A 20,315-nucleotide genomic window follows, 5' to 3' on the forward strand; every position below is an offset into this window, starting at 1 on the left:
AGTTTTTTTTTTAAATAAACTTTCTTGTATTAAATAGAATAAAACAAAAACTAAAGGAATCAGAAAAAAAGTTATGAACTCACAAACTATATATCAAATGCATTATTTAAAACAAATATACTACAGTTTGTTTATTTGAAGTAATAACGAACAGTGCAATTGAAATTCGCAACCTTAACATATGATTAAAACATAAGAATAAAAAAATAATACTAAAACTTAGATAGAGGAAAATAATAAACAGAGCCGTTGACACTTATTAAAAACTATATGCTTTTGAAAACATACTTTTTAGTAGTATTTTTGTAGCTTTTTGCTTAGGTCTAGCAAACAATTATTGTTGTTCACAAATTATTTTCAAGTTATTCTGAAAGTTTTTAAAAGCTGATTGTAGTTTTCCATATTTGTTTTTACCAGCAGCTACTTGCATTTCTGCTAAAGACAGCTCTCCTTTCTAGAATGACAGACTTTGTGTAATCATTGTCAAGAATATTGTTAGCTTGTAAAATTTGATTATTGCTACCAACATCTATTAGCTCATCCTTATTCTGATGTAATGTTCTTTTTTTTCATTTACTTGTTCTGCTTGCTTTCCTTCAAAAAAAACTAGCTTCTTCTATTATTTCTCCTTGGGTTATTTGACTGCTTTAATTATCAATGGCTTTAAATTCATCAGTGTCTTGATGGTTGGCAATAATATTGAAACTCTTAAATTTATCTAAAAAACTATTATTGCCAAAAGTCTCTGTGACAATACTAATTTAAACTTAAATTTAAGTCTGTTTTTAGAAAGGCATTTTTGATACTTCTATCAGTAACTTTCTCCCATGCCTCTTAAGCATAGTTAGCTGCATCTGACAGAGTTTCAGATCTGCCATAATAAACACCAACAGATCCTCTATGAAATTCAGATCCTTCTTCTTATAATAGTTTTTAGAGAGCGTGTAAACAAAAACTGTGTAAGTACAATGTAAGTAGTTTTTGTAATAAATGTAAGTACATAAAGAAGACCAGAATTTCTCAAGTTTGCATTACCGATTGAGTACGCACTTTTGCACTTGTTCAAAGTGCGTACTCGTGAGTCAGGTTACTATATATTTGCATATACTATTATAAAATTTAAAATAATCTTAATGCAAAGACCACGAACACACATTAAAATATTTTTCAGACAGTCTTATTATAACAAGGTTTACAATAGCACATTAAAAAATAATATTACTTTCACTTAAACTTTTTGTAAAAAAACACCACATAAACAAAGCTGTTACCTAAAACAAATATATATTTTGTAATTCTAAATGATTTTTTTCTAGTAGATTGTTAAATATGTAGTTAAATTTGAAGATAAAAACTTGCTTGCTAAAAATTACCATTGATACAATGTTTAGTTAACTAACTTTATTTCAACTGCACCTATGTTGCAGTAAAGGTCAATTAAGTACTTGACAAGAAAACATTCGGTCATTATTTCAGATACGGATGGCCTTTTTTCTGGAATTAAATCTAACATGGCCATAACGAGCCTTTTGAAATTTATGTTGTACGCTGTTGGTAATTCTTTGTTGTAATCACCTTGCACTATTTTCATCACCAATGCAGGTAAACTCTGGTAGCAATGGATACACGGTAAATAATTTAAACATTTTATGAACATATAATTTTAAAAAGTAATAATTGTAATTCATGCTTATTACCTAATCTACATGACATTATATACAAGTGTTGGAGGAAAGATATGGTGCCACAAGACATGCGTGATGCTAAAATCATAACCTTATATAAGAACAAAAGTTCAAGATCGGACTGCAATAATTACAGGGATTTCTCTTCTTGCGATTGCTAGTAAAGCTTTTGCAAGAGTAATCCTTGACTAACTTAGTGAACGAGTTTCCTTAAGTCTCAATGTGGATGGTCTAAAACGTCTGAAAGATCTAAAAGATCTACCACTGACATGATGTTCTCTGTACGCCAAGAATTTAATAAACAGAACATGCCTTTATACATCGCTTTTATTGACCATACTAAAGCCTTTGACTCAGTGAGTAGAAAATGACTATTTGCTATAATACTTCATTGGATGTCCTCCAAATTTAATTCCCGTAAAGTCTTTTTACACAAACACAAGGGCAACCATCCAATTAGATGGTAGTGTTTCTGATTCATTTGAAATCAAAAGTGGGGTAAAGCAAGGCTGTGTAGTTGCTCCAACTCTGTTTGGAATCTTCTTTTCAATGCTATTAAAGCATGCTTTTGGTTCATCAACAATTGGTATTAACCTCCATACAAGAATTAATGGACGACTTTTTAATTTGGCAAGTCTAAGAGCAAAGGGAAATCTGAAGGTTGTCAAAAACGTGATCTTCTCTTACTGATGAGGCTGCACTCGTGGCTCTATCTGTCCGAGACCCGCAGACACAACTGAGTCAGTTTTCATGGGTATGCTCGGATTTCAGCCTTACTGTAAGTCTTAAAAGACTAAAGTTCTAAGTTAATGAACAGATATTTTACGGTCAATCAAAATCAATGGCAAGGATATATAAAATGTAAAATACGTAATATACCTTGGCTCAAATGTTGTATTAAACGGACCATTGGACACAGAAATAAATAGTCGCATTGGTAAGGCCTCAGGCACTTTCGCTTGTTTAACTGCAAGAGTTTGGGATAACCAAAATAAAGCATTCGCAAAAGGGATAACGTTTATCGTTCCTGTGTATGCAGTTCTCTACTATACGGTAGTGAGACATGGACGTTGTCTAGCGTGCAGGAGAAAAAATTTAATTCCTTTCACCTACCATGCCTTCGTCGCATTCTTATAATTGCATGGCAACAAAAGATCACCAACGAGAAAGTGTTGAGACGTACTAGTCGTTACCATCAGTAAGCGCAGGCTTCGCTGGCTCAGTCATGTTCTGAGGTTGGGTGCTGAGCGAATCCAAAGTCTCTGTTATATGGCGAGTTGGTCGTTGGTAATGCAACCGAGGTCATCTAAAATTACACTTTAAGGATGTATGCAAGCTCGACCTTAAGTCTTGAATATAAGAACTGGTAATTTAGAGTTGCTTGCAAATGACCGCGCCGAATGGAGACCTACTGTACACAAAAGACTGACAGAAAGGGAGTAAGAATACTTCGAGAAACCGAAGAAGATGAAGAAATAAGAACCAGAATGATTTTTTTGTAGTTTTATTTTTTTGTGCTTATATTTATTGTCTGTTTGTTTGATTTATTGCATTATTGTGCTTTTTAAACTTTTTTTCTATGCACAATTACGCACAGCCGATCCTGGTTGAGAGCAGGCCTATTATTATTATTATCAAAAAATAAACGGGTAAAGAAGCTTAATAAAAATAACCTATTAACACAATTTTATTATTAATTAAATACTAAAAAATTGTGCAAAAAAGAACAGATTTAAGGTAATATTCACATTATTTTGTATTCTGTATTATAAAATAATTCAGGTTATTGAAATTTTATCAAATAACTTGTTTGATATCTACTTAAACGTAAAAGTGTTTACTTAACAAGGGATTTAAACAAGCTAGGGGAATCCCTTTAAACTATATTTTTTTGATGATTATGTTCAACTTTCAAGAAAAACACATTGATTAATTCTTCACAACTTCCAAATTCAAACAAATATTAAAGTTTAAAATCTAAAATGGTAGCTAGCTGTAAGCGAAAAATTAAAATATAATTGGTTATATGATAAAAATTAAAAAACTTTGTACTACATGTACAAGAACTTACTTGAGCTTCAAAAGCTTTACGTAAAGTCATCAACTCGTAAAGTAGGCAACCCAACGCCCATACATCACTTTTTTGATTATAAGGATTTGACTTACAAAGTTCAGGAGAGATGTAAGAAGGTGTTCCAACAACCTAGAAAACATTTTAAGAAGCTCAATAGTATAAAATAGTACATAAAATGCTTTTTTAAACTCTTTCTTATAAGCAATACTTAAATTTTTAACATTCAACAAAAAATTCATTTACATTAGTTATTTATAGCATGACCATTTTAAGCATGCTTTTGAAAAATAAAAGCTTAGGTTAAGTTCATCTCGAGACAAAATACTTTTTATCTTTGAAAACATCGGTAAAACAAAATTTAACTTTTAAAAAGAATTATACTTGAATAATTTGAAAGTATATTTTTTTATTTTTTCATTATAATTAACAGCATATTAAGACTAGGGGTTTCAACGTTCTTTTTACATATGTCACATTAGAATTTATTTTAAATAATATGTGAAAGCGTAAGGTATCTGGTATAAAATACTTTAAATATAAAAAATTCAATGATACTTAAGTTTTGAGATATAATCAATATTCTAAACAAGTTTAAATACAAACATATGGAATAGAAATTTATCATATCCAATTTTCTAGGAATTTATAAAATTCATTGAAATCTTATATCCTCTTTTATTATATTTAATAATGAACTTTACCGCTTTACCATCAACAACAGCATCCAAGACAACATACAACCGGTTTTGTCCTTAATAGGGCTCATCCGGCCGGCACAGTCGCGAAAAACCGCTGTTGAAATCTGAACCAAGCGGGCTAAGTGCATATGCAATGCACTGAAGACATTTGTGGGTAAAGTTTAAAAAATTAACGCAGCCAAATTGTTCACAGCCCAACATCTAAGACATTGTCAGCTTATTTTGAGACTTTTGTCTACGCTCGTTTGATCAGTTTTAACTAGTATTTAACACGGCAATCATCAACAAAGTTGAGATTTTTCGCGCCACCAATAATAAAAAATGAACTTTATTGTACAACCATCTCTCCTATTTTCAATGTACTTCAAATATGTACAAAACGTTCTTTTTAATTATACAAATAAATTGTGTATAGAGTTTGTAAAAATAAAAGTAAATTCTTAATCCGAAACAAAAAATTAGATAATAAAATATAACATAATTCCTACAAGTTATTTAACATTGTTAAAGATTAGACAAAGATTTTTTAAATGTTTGGTTACAACCCAAAGAAAAAGATATAGTCAGTGAAAAATTCTAATTTTATCTTTTTAGTTGCGCTTCTATTAGAAATCTATTTAACTATCTAACTTAGATGACTTATATCGCAAAAAGTCCGTTGAATTTAAAAGGAACTGGTGGCTTGGTTTTTTTTCTGTGAAAAATGTTTTGGGAAACCCTGATTTAATAACTAACAGGGCTGCCACTGGAATTTAAGAAATTTCTTCCATGGTTTCTGACTTCTTCCAGGTTTTTAAAAGTACATGCTATAACTCTCCGCTGTTGTTTCTCTGTTTTCATCTTTGTTTGTTGGGTTATTATGTATATTGTTGGGTTCTGCTTTGAATGTTTCCTGATTTGTAGTTGCAGTTTGAGCAGTATTAGATATTGATGTTGGAAAGTGAGAATCTGCTAACAGCTCGGAGTTACTTTGTTGGTCTCGCCTCTTAAAGCTTGACGCTTTATCGGCCGAGTGTGCACGCTTTGTGTGCTTCTTGACCATGTCAGAGATGTGGGTTGTTGACATGGCCTTGGGGTTCTTATTTTTGGAACTCATTCTTCCAGGAAAAAGCTAACCGCGGAGTTTCCGTGAAGAAATCAATTGCAATTAGCCGAGATAGAACTCAGAAATGCAAACAGATAAGAATTCTCCGCAATTAACCAAGTCAACGCTCAGTAATGCGAATTGATGCGAATTCTGATGCAATTAACCAAGTTGGAACTCAGTAATGCGATCTGTTGATTTTTCACCGCACTTAACCGAGGATGAGCTCAGTAGTGCGAACTGGAAACGAGGTATAGCTAGTCGAGGCTCGACTTAGTGTAATAATGACCACTTACCGTAGTCAATTAAAAATTAAAAAAATACTTAACAAATGCTACTTTCGTAATCTACCGTTAACTTACTATATTCTAACTTAGATAATTGTAAACTTAGTTAGTTAAATTAAACTGTTAGATAGAGAATTGCTAACACAAAGTTTATTTTACACAAGAAAACTAATATTACGATACAAAAAAGAGACACTCACACTCGTGCAGGACAAAAGCTCAGGAACTAAATTACCACAACAAATCACTGGGCTAACTACTACAAGACGTGTCGAGCTGGTTTCTAACGCCGGTAATCGTTTCGGGTTGAAACTCAATCTCTCGATCTAACGTTTTAGCGGACTGGCTATATGAAAAACAAGCCTCTTCGCTTAAAGAGTAATCTAACAAAGCCCTCTCTAAGTGATAACAAACGCCTAATACGGCCTTATGCCGAATGTATTCGTTAAGTGAGTCAAAACTAAAAGCCCTCGCTGACTGCGAAATAAGAATGTCTCTTCACTAAGTGTATAATCAAAAACCCTATGCCGAATGCCCTTTCGCTGAATGTATAATAAAAGTGCCCACGCCCTTCTTGCGACGTCTATTTTTATGCAGTCTGCTTCTCGAAGAAAAAAAGATTTCTCTTCTCTTCACAAAAGCAGTGCGAAGCAGGCGCAATGCTTACACCGCCACCTGCTCCCCTCTAAATTTTAATTTTTTTATTTTTTTTAAAAGAAAACAGGACAGGGCCCTCCTTTCTGAAATGCCATGGATTTGTGTGGTCAATTACCCCTGAGCTTTGATAATACTAACGCAAAAAAGTGAAAAGAGAAAACTAAGCATGCAAGGGTATTATAACCCATTAATTTACAGGTCCACAAACAAATTCACAAATACAGAAAATGGTTTACAAACCATTGTAATGGTAACGATTTGAAAATGAGTAGAGTTTAACGTAAAGGTAGCGTCAACTTACATCAATGGTTGGTATAAGAATCTTTAAATTTAAACTAAGGTAAAGTTTGCAGGATCTAACAAAACATAACAGCTAGACAACATCATTTGAAAATCGTTCTAAACTTTTTAAGAAACCCTTAAATCACGTTTTTAATATCTAATAACAAAATTCTAAAACACACATGAGTGGTACATTTACAATAATACGATATCATCGATTATTTCGAAAATCTTAATCTGTAAAGAACTTAAACACTGATGTAGAGTATACACAAGTAGAATTACTTTGAAAAGAAGCATCTAGATGTTAAATTTTAGAAATTGTATCTCTTAAAACATGGACATTACGACAATTAACAAGGAAAACGCACGTTTTTTTGAAAAAAATCAAACTTGTTAAAGGCACTATACTTTAGAGTGAAGTGATTAGTGCTAACAACATTTATTTATTTTTAATTGTTTATAAGACATTAGAAAGTTTATCTAAAAAGTTAAAGCACTAATACATTAAGGTGAAATGATTAATACTAACAACATTTACTTTTTTAAAATGTTTATAGCTTCAGAAAAATTTATCTAAAAAGTTTAAGCACTAATACATTAAGGTGAAATGATTAATACTAACAACATTTACTTTTTTAAAACGTTCATAGCTTCAGAAAAATTTATCTAAAAAGTTTAAGCACTAATACATTAAAGTGAAATGATTAATACTAACAAAATTTACTTTTTTAAATTGTCTATATCTAGAAAAATTTATCTAAAAGTTTTATAAAACGTAGTGCTATAAGGAATTAAGAGTTAATCAAAAAAAAACAAAAAAATTGCGCTTTATTCGCGTGCGTTTAATTGTCATTTGTTAATGTCTTTTTCTTCTCTTCTGTATGACTTCTCGCTGGTCCGCTGCTCCGCTGCCGTTGCTCCGCTGGTTACCGCCGCCCAACTGGATGCCGCTGGTCCGCTGCTCCGCTGCCGCTGCTCCACTGGTCACCTGGATGCCGCTGGTCCGCTGCTCCGCTGCCGCTGCTCCACTGGTCACCTGCTCCGCTGGTTACCGCCGCTCCACTGGTCCACCGGTCCGCTGCTCCGCTGTTTCGCTGGGTGCCTCGGTTTGACCTCTTCAGTTTGTTCTTCCACCAGTCTTTCCTCTTACTGCGACTGGTGGATTGTTGATTAGCAACTGTGTAGGCACCTGCGTTGGCGACTGTGTTGTCATTCTCCTTTAACGAGGTAATTTCAGCAAAGATCTCCATACGCCCGATGTGTAGGGTTCGGACGTCGCTCTGAAGAGCGACAATTTGTTGTTGTTGCTTACGCAATTCTTCTTTCAACTCGGTTTCCTTGTGGTCAAGGTTAGATTTGGTCTTGAAATACATCGCCTCCTTGTTTGCCAGCTTAAGCTGGGCGCGGAGGCTATGTATTTCGTTGGTCTCCCTTTGCAACAGTCTTTTAGTCACTTCTAATTCTGTTTGCAGTTTAATGAACTCTTGGTAACTACGCGAAGGGTAAAAGACACAGGTTTTCTGATTGCTATCGTCACGGGTTTCTTTCAATCTCGTGGACGGCAATTCGTCGTCCGGAATTGGAGCGTACGCTGAAGGCGATGCTTCGGCGCATCCCGATCTTATGTTAGGCGAAATTTTGTCTGGGACTTGAGTGTGTGCTGAAAGCGGTGTTTTAGCAGTTGAGATTTGTCGACCATCCGCCTTTGTTGTTATTCTAAGATTTGTTTTGTTTTCGTCGTTCTGGAGGGGGGTCTGTCTGATCTCTTTGCTACCCGTAGCGTTCTTCATAACTCGGGTTGCATTGCTTTTGGAATCCTCTTCTGAGTCGGAGTCAATAACTATACAACTCCCCCCTTTGAAATTTTTGTGGTCGTTGCCAGGGTTTCTTTTTTGTCTTGTGTCGGCTCGTACACTATCGCGTTGTTTTTTTTCTACGCTATGTGATGGATTAGGGCCCATTGAGTGTTTCCCTTCGTTACGATTAGTATCACCGGGAAACTCTAAAGTTTTTTTGGGTTTTGGTTCGACGTCATGAATTGAACCTCTCATTAAGGATTCATCGTCGCTGCCAAATAAAGACAGTCTGTCCTCGGCGTACTCGTGATTTTCGGGTTGATTTTCATCCATGGTACAAACTCGTTATTTATTTACAAGCAAAATCTGTAAAAAGGGTAGTTTTATACTAGTAGGTTATGCCCACTGTATAATGCTAATTTAAAGGCTGAGTGAGAGTTTATAACGCTCGGCCATGATAAAAATACTCTATGAATAAAGCAAGGGGGTTTGCTAAAGGTAATCGATACCTATACTAGTAGTTTGAAAAAAAGAAAGCGTGATGTGTGAGTATAAAACGTAAAAACAAATGTTTATGGTGTTGGAAAACAGAACTCATTTTGTGAAAATGTGACTGTCACTTGGGGATGACTGAGCACCGGACAGTTAACTATGTACATTTTTTAAACCTTAACAACATTACTCGTCTGTTGGTTGGTTTCTGTTGATTATGATTTCTCTCAGACTCTGAATCACTACCACAATCAACAAGAAAGATATGAGGACAGTATAGATCTGGCCTATCTTGTTGACTATTTTAGTAACGTCCGGCCAGAAAGCAGATTTTGCTTTCATTAACAGACCAACTACCGCCTCTTTATCCATGTTGTGTGTTTCTGTCAATATTCTGTTAATATTAACACCTTTACTGGCATACTCAGTTTTAGTGAGTAGCAGAAGGTTTTTTAGCTGTTGTTGAGTGATATCTTCCTCGGAACCAGCTGTCTGTTCCAGATCCTCATTAAGGTTCTCCTCGTCGATATCAAACATCTTCTCTTTTAATTCAATGTTTTTTATAGAGACACGTTGGAGAGCTGGCTTACTGTCAACTAAGGTATCGTTGACATAGATTAATACACTGTTGTTAAAAGCGAATGTTTTTCTAATACTAGAATTAATGGTCGAGCTTATTCGTTTAGACAGGAAGCGTCCCTGTCTCAATGAGGTAAGGAACGAAGACGTTCCTGTATAGACCCGAAAAAGGGGTCTGTTAGCAACATGCCCCTTGTATTCCAGAGTGGGTTGCAAAACCGCTTGTACGTCACTACAACGCAATTTTTGCAGTGTTCCTGCCCGGAATATAGCCTGGACTTCCTTGTCCAGGATGAGGGATAATACCTCAGAGGGGTTTAACTGTTGGCTACCCATCAGAGCGACAATGTTGGCGCGAGCCGACTCGCATGTGATCTGCTTTATGTATCTTTTCAGTATCAATGAATTTAACGCACTGCCGTGCGCGATTGTGGACAACGCCTGCTGGATTGTTCTCAGTGAAGCAGGCATTTCAAAGTCCGTAGGGTCGGTAGTCACGATGTCGCTGGTCTCTGGTACTAGAAGTACATGACTCGACTGGGTACAAAGGAGCTTTGTACCCTTCTTTATTTCTAAGCACGAAGTGGCTTTTTCAGAACACGTATTCAGTGCGGAGGTTATTATATTTGCTTTTTTGACCTCAAAGAGAAACCCGTTCGTCGTCGGGTGAAGAATTAAAGAAGCATTTTCTATACGGGGTCTAGTGGCGCAAGAATTCCCGCCAGGGTCAGCATAGTTTACTCGCCACGAACCCGCAAGGCAGCTGCGAAGATGCGTGTCGCATTGCAATCTTCCAAGATCGACGTGGTAGAATTCGTTGTCTACCACATCCTTGGAGATTGATACGGTGGCCATGACAAAGTTGACAACTTCTATCACCTTTGTTATGGGCCAAACGAAAACAGGCTTTAAAGCGTTGTTGGTGGATAGTGTGTTTGGACCAGAGGGAAGTAAACTTCCGACGTCTGTATACCGATTACGATATGCCAATTTGCAGCTTCTCCTGTCGGAGGGTTTGTAAGCTTGATTTACTTTGACACAACTCTTTGCACCAAAGAAGAAAAAAGTGCATTTGTATGTTTCTGTTACCCACCTGCATGCTGTTCCAACTACCTTGACAGTTCGGTCAAACGGTTTGAAAACTGTTATCCCGGAAATTGTCTTGGTTGCGTTATTCTGCGTCTGACATTTGCCAGGCAGAACAAGTTTGAAAATGTTTGCCACTTCGTTGGTACAAAATGGCAACACAAACTTACGTTGCAGCATACAAGTGCCGTAAGAGCACAACAACAATAGAATCAACGATATTTTCATATTTGTTTAGGTGTGGTCTCTCTGGTTTCTTATAAGAATAAATGTTTCTTGAAGTGAAGTAGTATATATATGAGTAGAGGATCGAGAGAGTTGAAGTAAATAAGATTTTTACAACCCAAGACGTAGGATTTGATGACAGATCTTAGAAATGTTCTCATAGCATTTTGGGAGTGCTAAAAGTCTGAGATCCAAAAAAACAAGTCATATCTGATGATGACAGACTTGGAAATGTTCCCATAGTATTATTGGGAGTATACTTCAGCTTAAGATTAGATAACTATGTTGACAGATATCGACAATTTAAGCCATTCAACAAGTGGGTTAATTTTAAAGGTATGAACGAAATCATCAATTTGTTAAATATTAGGAAATCATCGTAGTTATGTATAGACTATGTGTAATGTAAAGTCAATTACCGTAAACCAGAACATGGTCAATGATACAATTATGGTTCAATAAAATTAAATTAAGTTGTAAATTGACTTAATAGCAGATGTCAATGTTGCATGAGAAGAAAATGAAAGAAATTATTAGCTGTTCGGTGTTGACTTTAAAAGATCAAGAAAAACTAGCTATTCGAAAGAAATTTTCATGATTTATACAATACTACAATAAAATTAATCAACATTTAAACCAAGACATGGTCAATTGGTCTAACATGGTTCAATTAACATTGAAACCAAGTTGTTAATTAACTTTTTGGTGAGCAAGGCTATGTACAGACTCGGAACACATACCAGCGCTGTTAAATGGCATTGTCTTCTATCACGTCAGGGGAATTCCCTGACGTAAGGCTTGCTGCACCGTCGTTACCCAGTGTTTGGGTTGAACATTTATGTTTTACTTGGACACGTTCGACTTTTTCGCGGCTCACGTCGTCCATGTCCAGAACAAAATTAATTTGGTTTCCCAGAGAATTGTTCATTACTCTGAGAACCGAAAGTTTTGTTCTTTCCTCAGCAGTTAGAGGGGTTAGATGCAAAGCCTGAAAGGCTGCTTGCCACCCTCTGATGGCGTCTGACAGCCATGCAATGGCGTCGGACAGCATCACTGCCCGGTTGACGGGTTCTCCTTCGCCATTAGGCGAACCGGAGTCACCGCTCAATCTGGATTGAGGTGAGGTAGTTGCTTCCACCATTTTTTTTAAAAAAACAAACAAGAGTCTACAATGTCTCAACTTTGAGAATGAATTCTAAAGAAAGTTAACGAAAAGTTAAGGATATTTTGAACAAACTTAAAAATGTAGACTTATACCAGAATTTTTTTAAAAAAAACAAACAAGAGTCTACAATGTCTCAAATTTGAGAATGAATTCTAAAGAAAGTTAACGAAAAGTTAAGGATATTTTGAACAAACTTAAAAATGTAGACTTATACCAGAATTTTTTAAAAAAAAAACAAACAAGAGTCTACAATGTCTCAAATTTGAGAATGAATTCTAAAGAAAGTTAACGAAAAGTTAAGGATATTTTGAACAAACTTAAAAATGTAGACTTATACCAAAATCAACGTGCTACCGCTATCACTGCTATTACTGAATGGATTTTAAAAAGTGAAATGCATTCATCGCTTGCGAAAGAAAAAAAAAAATTTACAAGTGAGTGCACAAGAGAATAACGACTAAATGAACTCCCATTGCGTCTTGTTTTCAAGCAGTATCAACAACTTGGCGCTTTGAGCAATAAAGATGAATCAAAAAAATTTACTCGAAAGAAATTAAAGGGCCAAAAGTTGAACTTAGTAAAAACTTTTGAAGAAACCTAAACCACTAATTTAATTATCGAAAAAGAAAACTAGTAAGTTTGGTAGTCACTAAACTTTTGACCTGTTTTGTAAACATGAAGAAGGTCAGTGAAACTTGATGCTTCTCGTTGAGTTATTAGTTTATGCTAAGGTTCAATAGTTTGTAGTTAATTTCATTTGTACTTAAATTTCTTTGCATAATTATGCGATCCACCTTACATAGTTACAGTTAGATGCACTTTTAACGTTGTACGCCATTCAATTAATGTTTAGTTGTTATTCATTACTAGAACTTTTAAGCACTGGTTTGTTTATGAACATCGACAACTATTATTTACTATTTGCTAAACTCGTTATCGTTAGCAACGTGTTCGGTAATTAACTAATGATGATTAGTTTCGAAGCTTTCACTAATGTGATTCTAATGTTTTATTTTACTAGTCTGTAACTTCATTTCAATCGTTAAAGTTATTTTTGGTTGTTTCGATGTTTTCGCAACAAACAAAAAAAAATTGAAATAATGAAACGAACTTTACGACTTCCCACGAGTTTAAGCATCCATTACTAGACTTCAGCGTTTCAAAATAACTGCAGCTGTATTTTACGTTTTTTAATGGCGTTGAAAAGTTATATTTTTTTATCAATTATTCTGGTTTAAAAGTTTGGAATGTTTCAACTTTTTACTCCCTTTAAAATATTTTATAGTTGTGGTTGCAAAAGAAATTTACAAACACTGAATTTTTCGAAGTAAAAACGGAAAGTTTCGATTCAAGTTTATAAGTGGCAATAATTTACAACGCAATGTTTCGTTTGAATTTCGATAACATTTTCACACAGAAGCATTTCAAAAACAACGTTCGAGTTTTTAGTTTGTAATTCAGTAGTTGTTATTGTAATGCATTTGCTGCGAAATGAAATTTGTTTTAAGTAACGTAACTAAATCTAGTAGTTAAACAAATTTCGTTTTGTCGTTTTTACGGTTTAACCGAAATCGGCTAAAACTCGAAACTGTTTTATATTACTTAAGAAAACATTTGAGTTTTAAATAACCGTGTTTGCCATTGAAAGATGTCAAAAGACGTAAAAATGTTTGCAAATGAAAAGAAAAAACTTGTGCCTTCGTTTTCATATGCCCGTTAGCTTCGATTTGGTAAAGTTATACAATATGCAACTTCAGTTCGGTTAGAAGTATCATATATTATAACGAAGAATCGTAATCGTAGATGTCAGAGAATTTAACGTTTTATGCCACGTAAATTTTGACTAAAATATGGTTTTAATAATGGAAAAAATTTTTGCAAATTTTTAACTATAGAAATCGTTGAAATTAAGGTTTTTCTCGAAGTTTTTTTAGAGAATCAGTCGCATAATGAAAAGTTGTTGATTTAATGCGACGGTTATTCGTTTCTTCAATTATAAGTTACTCAGAGTCACTTCCCGAGCTTTCTTCATTGTACTTTTGAGCTATATTCCGTTCTCGTAAGTAATAGCGGTTAGTTCGTCCCTGTTTTTCCCCGTTTGCATTCAAATCTTCTCGAGGGTAGTATGACTTTACCAATTTTATGGGAACTTTAACCACACGACTGTTTTTTTGTATAATCATTGAGCAATCACTTGCTGCTAGAACTGGATAAGGGCCGCTATATAATGGGCTGAGGTGTGTTTTTGTGGGATTTTTTAGCCAAATCTTCTCACACTGAAATAAATCAGGTTCGTAATATATAGATTTGTTGTAGTGTTTCTTATGGTTTCGGGAAATTCCCGACATGGAAAACAAAAAGCGTAGGGTATCAAAAACACCGGGTTCCGTTTTCTCATTTCCTACTTTGTTAAACAGTACGCGGCCGCTAAGGTTCGTGCAGACACCTAACGCGTACTGTGACGGTGTAAACGGAGAGCCTTCCAAAAATGCGTTGTTAATTTCAGCAGTGATTAATGGAAGATGTAAACTCCAGTTCGTTTCATCGGTTAAAGCACGGAGAGCCACATTGATTGTTCGATGCTGCCTCTCGATGAAACCATTTGAAGAAGGGCTATATACTGGTACAAAGTGATGATCGATACCTAATTGTTCAAAAGCGGTTGCAACAACGGAATTTTTAAATTCTTTTCCGTTGTCTGTGACAACAACCTGTGGAACGCCAAACACTCCGCACCAGGCTTGTATGAATGCGTTTCTAACGGTTTCAGCTTTCTTGTTTTTAATTGGTGCAGTCACCAAGAAACCGGTACCCCGGTCTTTGGCGGTCAATATATAGCGGTTCTCTTCTGATGCTGTTCTCAAAGGGCCCACCAGATCCATGTGAACGTATTGGAAACGTTCATTTTTATCCGGAAAGAACCCTATCCTGGGTCGATTGTACCTGGTTACTTTCGTAGCCTGGCAATCGACGCAGGTTTTGCACCAGTACTCAACGTCTTTGGCTAACGTTGGCCACCAATAATCTTTAGAGGTAGCTAATACGGATTTTTCTTTACCTAGATGTATATATCCGTGAGCTATCTCAAACGCTGTGAGGCGTAGTAGAGTGGGCAGTATGATTTTGGCGTTTCCTTCTTCTCGAATGATCGCAATGCCCTCAGGGTCTTCATATTCAACCGTTTTCTCTAGCTTTATTGCTTGGTCGATAAGATCCCGTTCTTCTTTTTGTAGTCTTGCTATTTCTGTTCTATTTAAAGATTTAGCAGTTATCAATTGCTCTTCTTCTTCTGAAACATCATCTTCAGACTCTGAGTCTTCAGACTCCGACGAAGAGCTACAGATGTAGTCTGGGTCGTCATAGTATGATCTAGCGTATAGTACTTTTGGGGGTGGTGGCCGGCTCATATAGTCGGCTCCTTGATTGTCTTTGCCACTAATGTGTATGACAGTGGGGTTGTACTCCTTTATGGCAACTATATAACGTTGCTCTGTAGGGGATTGGTTCCCTAAAGGATTATTAACAGCTTTCTCCACAGCCTGACTATCCGTCCTGATAATAAGATCCCTACCTATTATCCGACTCTGAAAGTGTCTGATGCTTACGTACAGTGCTCGTAACTCTTTATAAAAAGTTGAGCGGACGCGTTTGAGGGGCGATAAGCTCTTGGAAAAAAATGCTAGAGGTCGCCGCTCTCCGTCATTCCCTTCCTGCTCGAGCACAGCGCCGATATGTGTATCGCTTGCGTCGCAGTAGATAATCAGTGGTTTGCCATGGTGTTCAAATGCTAGAGTGGCGGCGTTTGCTAACGCGTCGATTGTTTTATGATAAGCCAATATTTGTGCGTCATTCAGTTTTAGAGGTCTCCTATTGGTAGATTTCGGGCCCCCTGAAACTTCATTTAGAAGTTTAGTCGTTTCAGCTAACTTTGGGATGTGGTCAAAATAATAGTTGACCATACCGAGGAACCTTTTAAGTTCCTTTCTATTCCCCGGCATGGGCAACTCTTTGACTGCCCTGACTTTCTCTTCTAAGATGTCAATACCATCTACGCCTACCGAATGGCCTAGAAAAGTAACTTTAGATTTGGCAAAAACGCACTTTTTTCTATTCAGATAAAGGCCGTGTTTGCTCAAGGTCTGGAAAACTTTTTCAACGTGTTCTAGATGTTCGTCTTCAGATGAGCTGAATACCAGAATGTCGTCCAGATATACGAAAATAAATTGTGCACAGGGTGATAAGATGCATTCCATCATCTGCTGGAATCTCATGGGGGCATTCTTCAAACCAAATGTGGTTCGATTAGGAACGAATACCCCATGATGAGCAACGATGGCTGCATAATCACGCGAGTTTGGGTGTATGGGCAGGCTATAGTACGCCTCCTTTAAGTCTAGATTGCTAAAGAATTTTGTTCCTCCTGGTACGATCTCAGGGAGGTCGTCGATCCTAGGCAGAGGATATGACAAAGGTCGAGTGTGAGAATTAAGGAACGAGTAATCCACACAGACCCTCATCGAGCCATCCTTTTTTGGCACAATGGTAATTGGAGAGGCACACATGTCAGCTATACCACGTGACATTGCACCTCTTTGTACGAGATCAGCAAAGTTCTCAACTACAGCAGTCCTCTTGGCGCCGTTGCATTTACGGGCTTTGACTAGTCTTGGTTGAAAGTCATCTACGATTATATCGAGAACATGGTTATGTTTAACCGGTTTAGTGTAATCGGGGCACTCAGTTAATTCAGGGTATCTATCTAGCATCTGTGTGCATTGATCTTCTAGACTTTTTGTCTCATTGTGGTTATTTTCATCTTGGATGACGTTAAACGTTGAAGCCGGCAAGGTATCAGCCGTATACAAATCAACTGAGCGATTTGTAAGATTACTGATCAGTTTGGCCGTAAATGGTGAAATAACTAGTTGGTGCGGGCACAACAGGTCTAGACCTATGACACCGAAGTCTATTTTTTCCTGTGTTACTAAGAATGTGTGTTTTATTTCGTCAAAGTCCCCTAGTTTCAAGCAAACTTCTGTGCTGCCCACAGGATAGATTTGAGAGTTTCCGATTCCCGTAATGGCCCGAGTTTTGGGGCGGAAGTAATGATCTATGCCATTTGTCAATGACTTGGGAATGAGAGAAATCTCGGCTCCCGTGTCAATAATAAAAATGACGCCCGAAGTGCTGTCCACAACATATAACAACTGTTGAGGCAGACTATTTTTGTTAATTTTCATGGGTTTTTTGATTCTGAAAATCCAGCTGTTCTCAGCTTGGGCTTTAATGTTTAAGGACGAGTTGGGTGGAGGTTTAGGTTCCAGTGGTTCGGGAAGACCTGTCTTCTCCCCTGTTCTTTTGGGAGGTTCCTCCACCTCTTCTAGGGATGTTTGGGGACTCGTCGAGCAGATTTGGATCTTATTGTCTTCACAATGGACATTTGAATGAAAAATCGATGTTTCTTCTTCAGAAACGTTATTAAAGGAAAACTCATTCGGAGTATCATTTTCCGAATGGTTCTTCGAGCAATTTGGCTCGGATTTGTCCTCATCATGGACATTTGAATGAAAAGTCAATGTTTTTTTACCAGAAACATTATGAAGGTGAAACTCATTCGGAGTATCATTTTCCGAATGGTTCTTCGAGCAACTTGGCTCGGCTTTGTCCTCATCATGGACATTTGAATGAAAAATCAATGGTTCTTCCTCAGAAACATTATGAGGGGGAAGCTCATTCGGAGTATCATTTTCCGAATGGCTCTTCGAGCAATCTGGCTCGGATTTGTCCTTATCATGGACATTTGAATGAAAAATCAATGTTTCTTCCCTAGAAACATTATGAAGAGGAAACTCATTCGGAGTATCATTTTCCGAATGGTTCTTCAAGAAATCTGGCTCGGCTTTGTCCTCATCATGGACATTTGAATGAAAAATCAATGTTTCTTCCCTAGAAACATTATGAAGAGGAAACTCATTCGGAGTATCATTTTCCGAATGGTTCTTCAAGAAATCTGGCTCGGCTTTGTCCTCATCATGGACATTTGAATGAAATATCAATGTTTCTTCCCTAGAAACATTATGAAGGTGAAACTCATTCGGAGTATCATTTTCCGAATGGCTCTTCGAGCAATCTGGCTCGGCTTTGTCCTCATCATGGACATTTGAATGAAAAATCAATGTTTCTTCCCTAGAAACATTATGAAGGTGAAACTCATTCGGAGTATCATTTTCCGAATGGCTCTTCGAGCAATTTGGCTCGGCTTTGTCCTCATCATGGACATTTGAATGTAACGCTTTATTTATCGTAGCGTCATCATGTACGTTATAATTTTTAACCTGACTGGTTTCTTGATAGTTCTTCGAGCAACCAGGAGTACTCATTTCTTTATGTACAACAGGAATTATGTTTGGCGTCTTATCGACGGTAATCCCAATTTTGCGTTGATGATCGCCACTATCTACATCCTGTGAAGGAACGGAATTTTTGCTTTTTGTATAATGTTTGCGTTCCCTCTCTAGGTCTCTATCAACGTGTGTTTCCGGGATATATACATTTGAATTAGGGGAATTTCCCTCTTGTGAAGTATGTACAGAATCAGATATGTCAGATCGGCCATAACCTATATTACAGGCTTTTGGGGTATCTTCGGCGAATCTAACACGAGACTTTTTAACCCCACCCCCTGAGCCTCGCGTTACTGCGAGGGTGGGAGGGAGTTTCCCTGTCGTGGGTAATTGTTTACACTATTCGGCCTGGAAGGAGGCTCATTTGAATGAGTGACATCACGATGGTCATTGTAATCGTCATTGGAGTTCCTTCTGTTGTTATAATTACGTTCGTTACCGGAGTCGTTGTTGTAATTCCGGTCTCTGCCATTGGCGTTACGGCCATAGTTACTATTGTTGCCGTAATTCTGGTTTCGAGCGTTGTAATTTCGTCTGTTATTGTTATTTCCGTGGTACCGGTTTCGGTTATTGGAGTTTTGGGTGTAGTTCCCATTGTTACCATGATCTTGGTTTCGATTGTCGAAACTCTGATCGTAGTTACCATCATCTATGTAATTTTGGTCAGGGAAATTATCTCTGCCGTTGTTCCGACGCTTACTAAACCGTTGGTTTTGGTTTCTTCTTGACCTATCATAATTTACTTGTTGATTCCGTGCGTAGTAGTCGTCATCCTGGCGAGACCAGATGGATTGTACACGACGTTTGAATTGTGACAGGTCCTCTAAGAAGTACTCTTCAATCCTGCTTTTTAGAGAGACGGGTGCATGATAGTATAGGAAAAATTTTACACGATCATCTTCTTTAGCATATGCCCATTCAGTAGCCTCGGTTAGGTAAACACTGAAAGGTGTTTTGCTCGTGTGAACTGGAGGTTTGCTGAGAATGGGTGTCAGTAAATTATCACGTTTCTCGCAAAACTCCTTGAACGTCTGAAAATTACGATCTTCAGGGTTGGTCAAGCCGTAGTATTGAGATACTTCGTCGGGAACCCATTTTCCGACTATGATATTATATTTAGTTCTATCGTTTGTGACGTTCAACCGTTCAAACTCTCCTATGAAATAATTCAGAGTTTGACGAGGGTTAGTAATTTTACTAAACCGATGGAACTTACGTTCGAGATCGTTATCGCTAACATTTATATACGAATTATCGTTAAAATTGTTGTAGACCGGTTCACGGTAGTCGCAAAATTTAGACTGTCCCGGGTACCGACTGTCTCTAGTGTTGATGTTTTCGGGGGCAGGCATCACTTGCATACGCCGCTCATCCCTAACCGGCTCATTTTTAATAATCATTGTTTCATTTTGATGTATGAGTTGGTTGGTGGGAGGTGCTTGTTGCACATGACGTTCTTCCTCGGTGTTGGAATTTCTGAAAGTCGGTAGATAATTTGGCCCTCTATTACATCGCGTATTCGCCATTTTATCAAAATCATAATTATTCATTTTTCTGACAGAGGGTCTGTACTCTTGCGAGCATTGGCCCTCCCTCATGTTCAAAGCGTCAAACGCTGGTGAAGCGTAATTATTTTGACAACTGTTGTATCGTGCGTCAGCCATGTTTGTTCTTTCCCTTTCTTGTGTAACTTTGGCTAACGCTGTCCGACAATCGCTCAAAAGAGCTTTGAGCTCTTCGTTTTGTTGTTTCAAATTGAACTCGTCAGCATTATCCGGCGCTAAATAGTGATCGGCCT

At 37.0% G+C, this 20,315-nt stretch overlaps 1 protein-coding gene across 1 annotated transcript in view; it reads right to left on the reverse strand.

Moving 5' to 3' along the window:
- The window catches only part of LOC145844558 (serine/threonine-protein kinase Nek8-like), a 49,843-nt gene that overhangs the window by 19,327 nt on the left and 10,201 nt on the right, over window positions 1–20,315 (reverse strand). Inside the window, exons 6-7 of the mRNA XM_082951956.1 lie at window positions 3,757–3,888; window positions 1,401–1,609 (exon numbers count right to left, since the gene is read on the reverse strand). Coding sequence (XP_082808082.1) covers window positions 1,401–1,609; window positions 3,757–3,888 — 341 coding nt within the window. The remainder of the gene's footprint in view (window positions 1–1,400; window positions 1,610–3,756; window positions 3,889–20,315) is intronic.

Source organism: Thalia democratica, chromosome 9, assembly GCF_965202585.1.
Source record: "Thalia democratica chromosome 9, ktThaDemo2.hap1.1, whole genome shotgun sequence".
NCBI lineage: Eukaryota > Metazoa > Chordata > Thaliacea > Salpida > Salpidae > Thalia > Thalia democratica.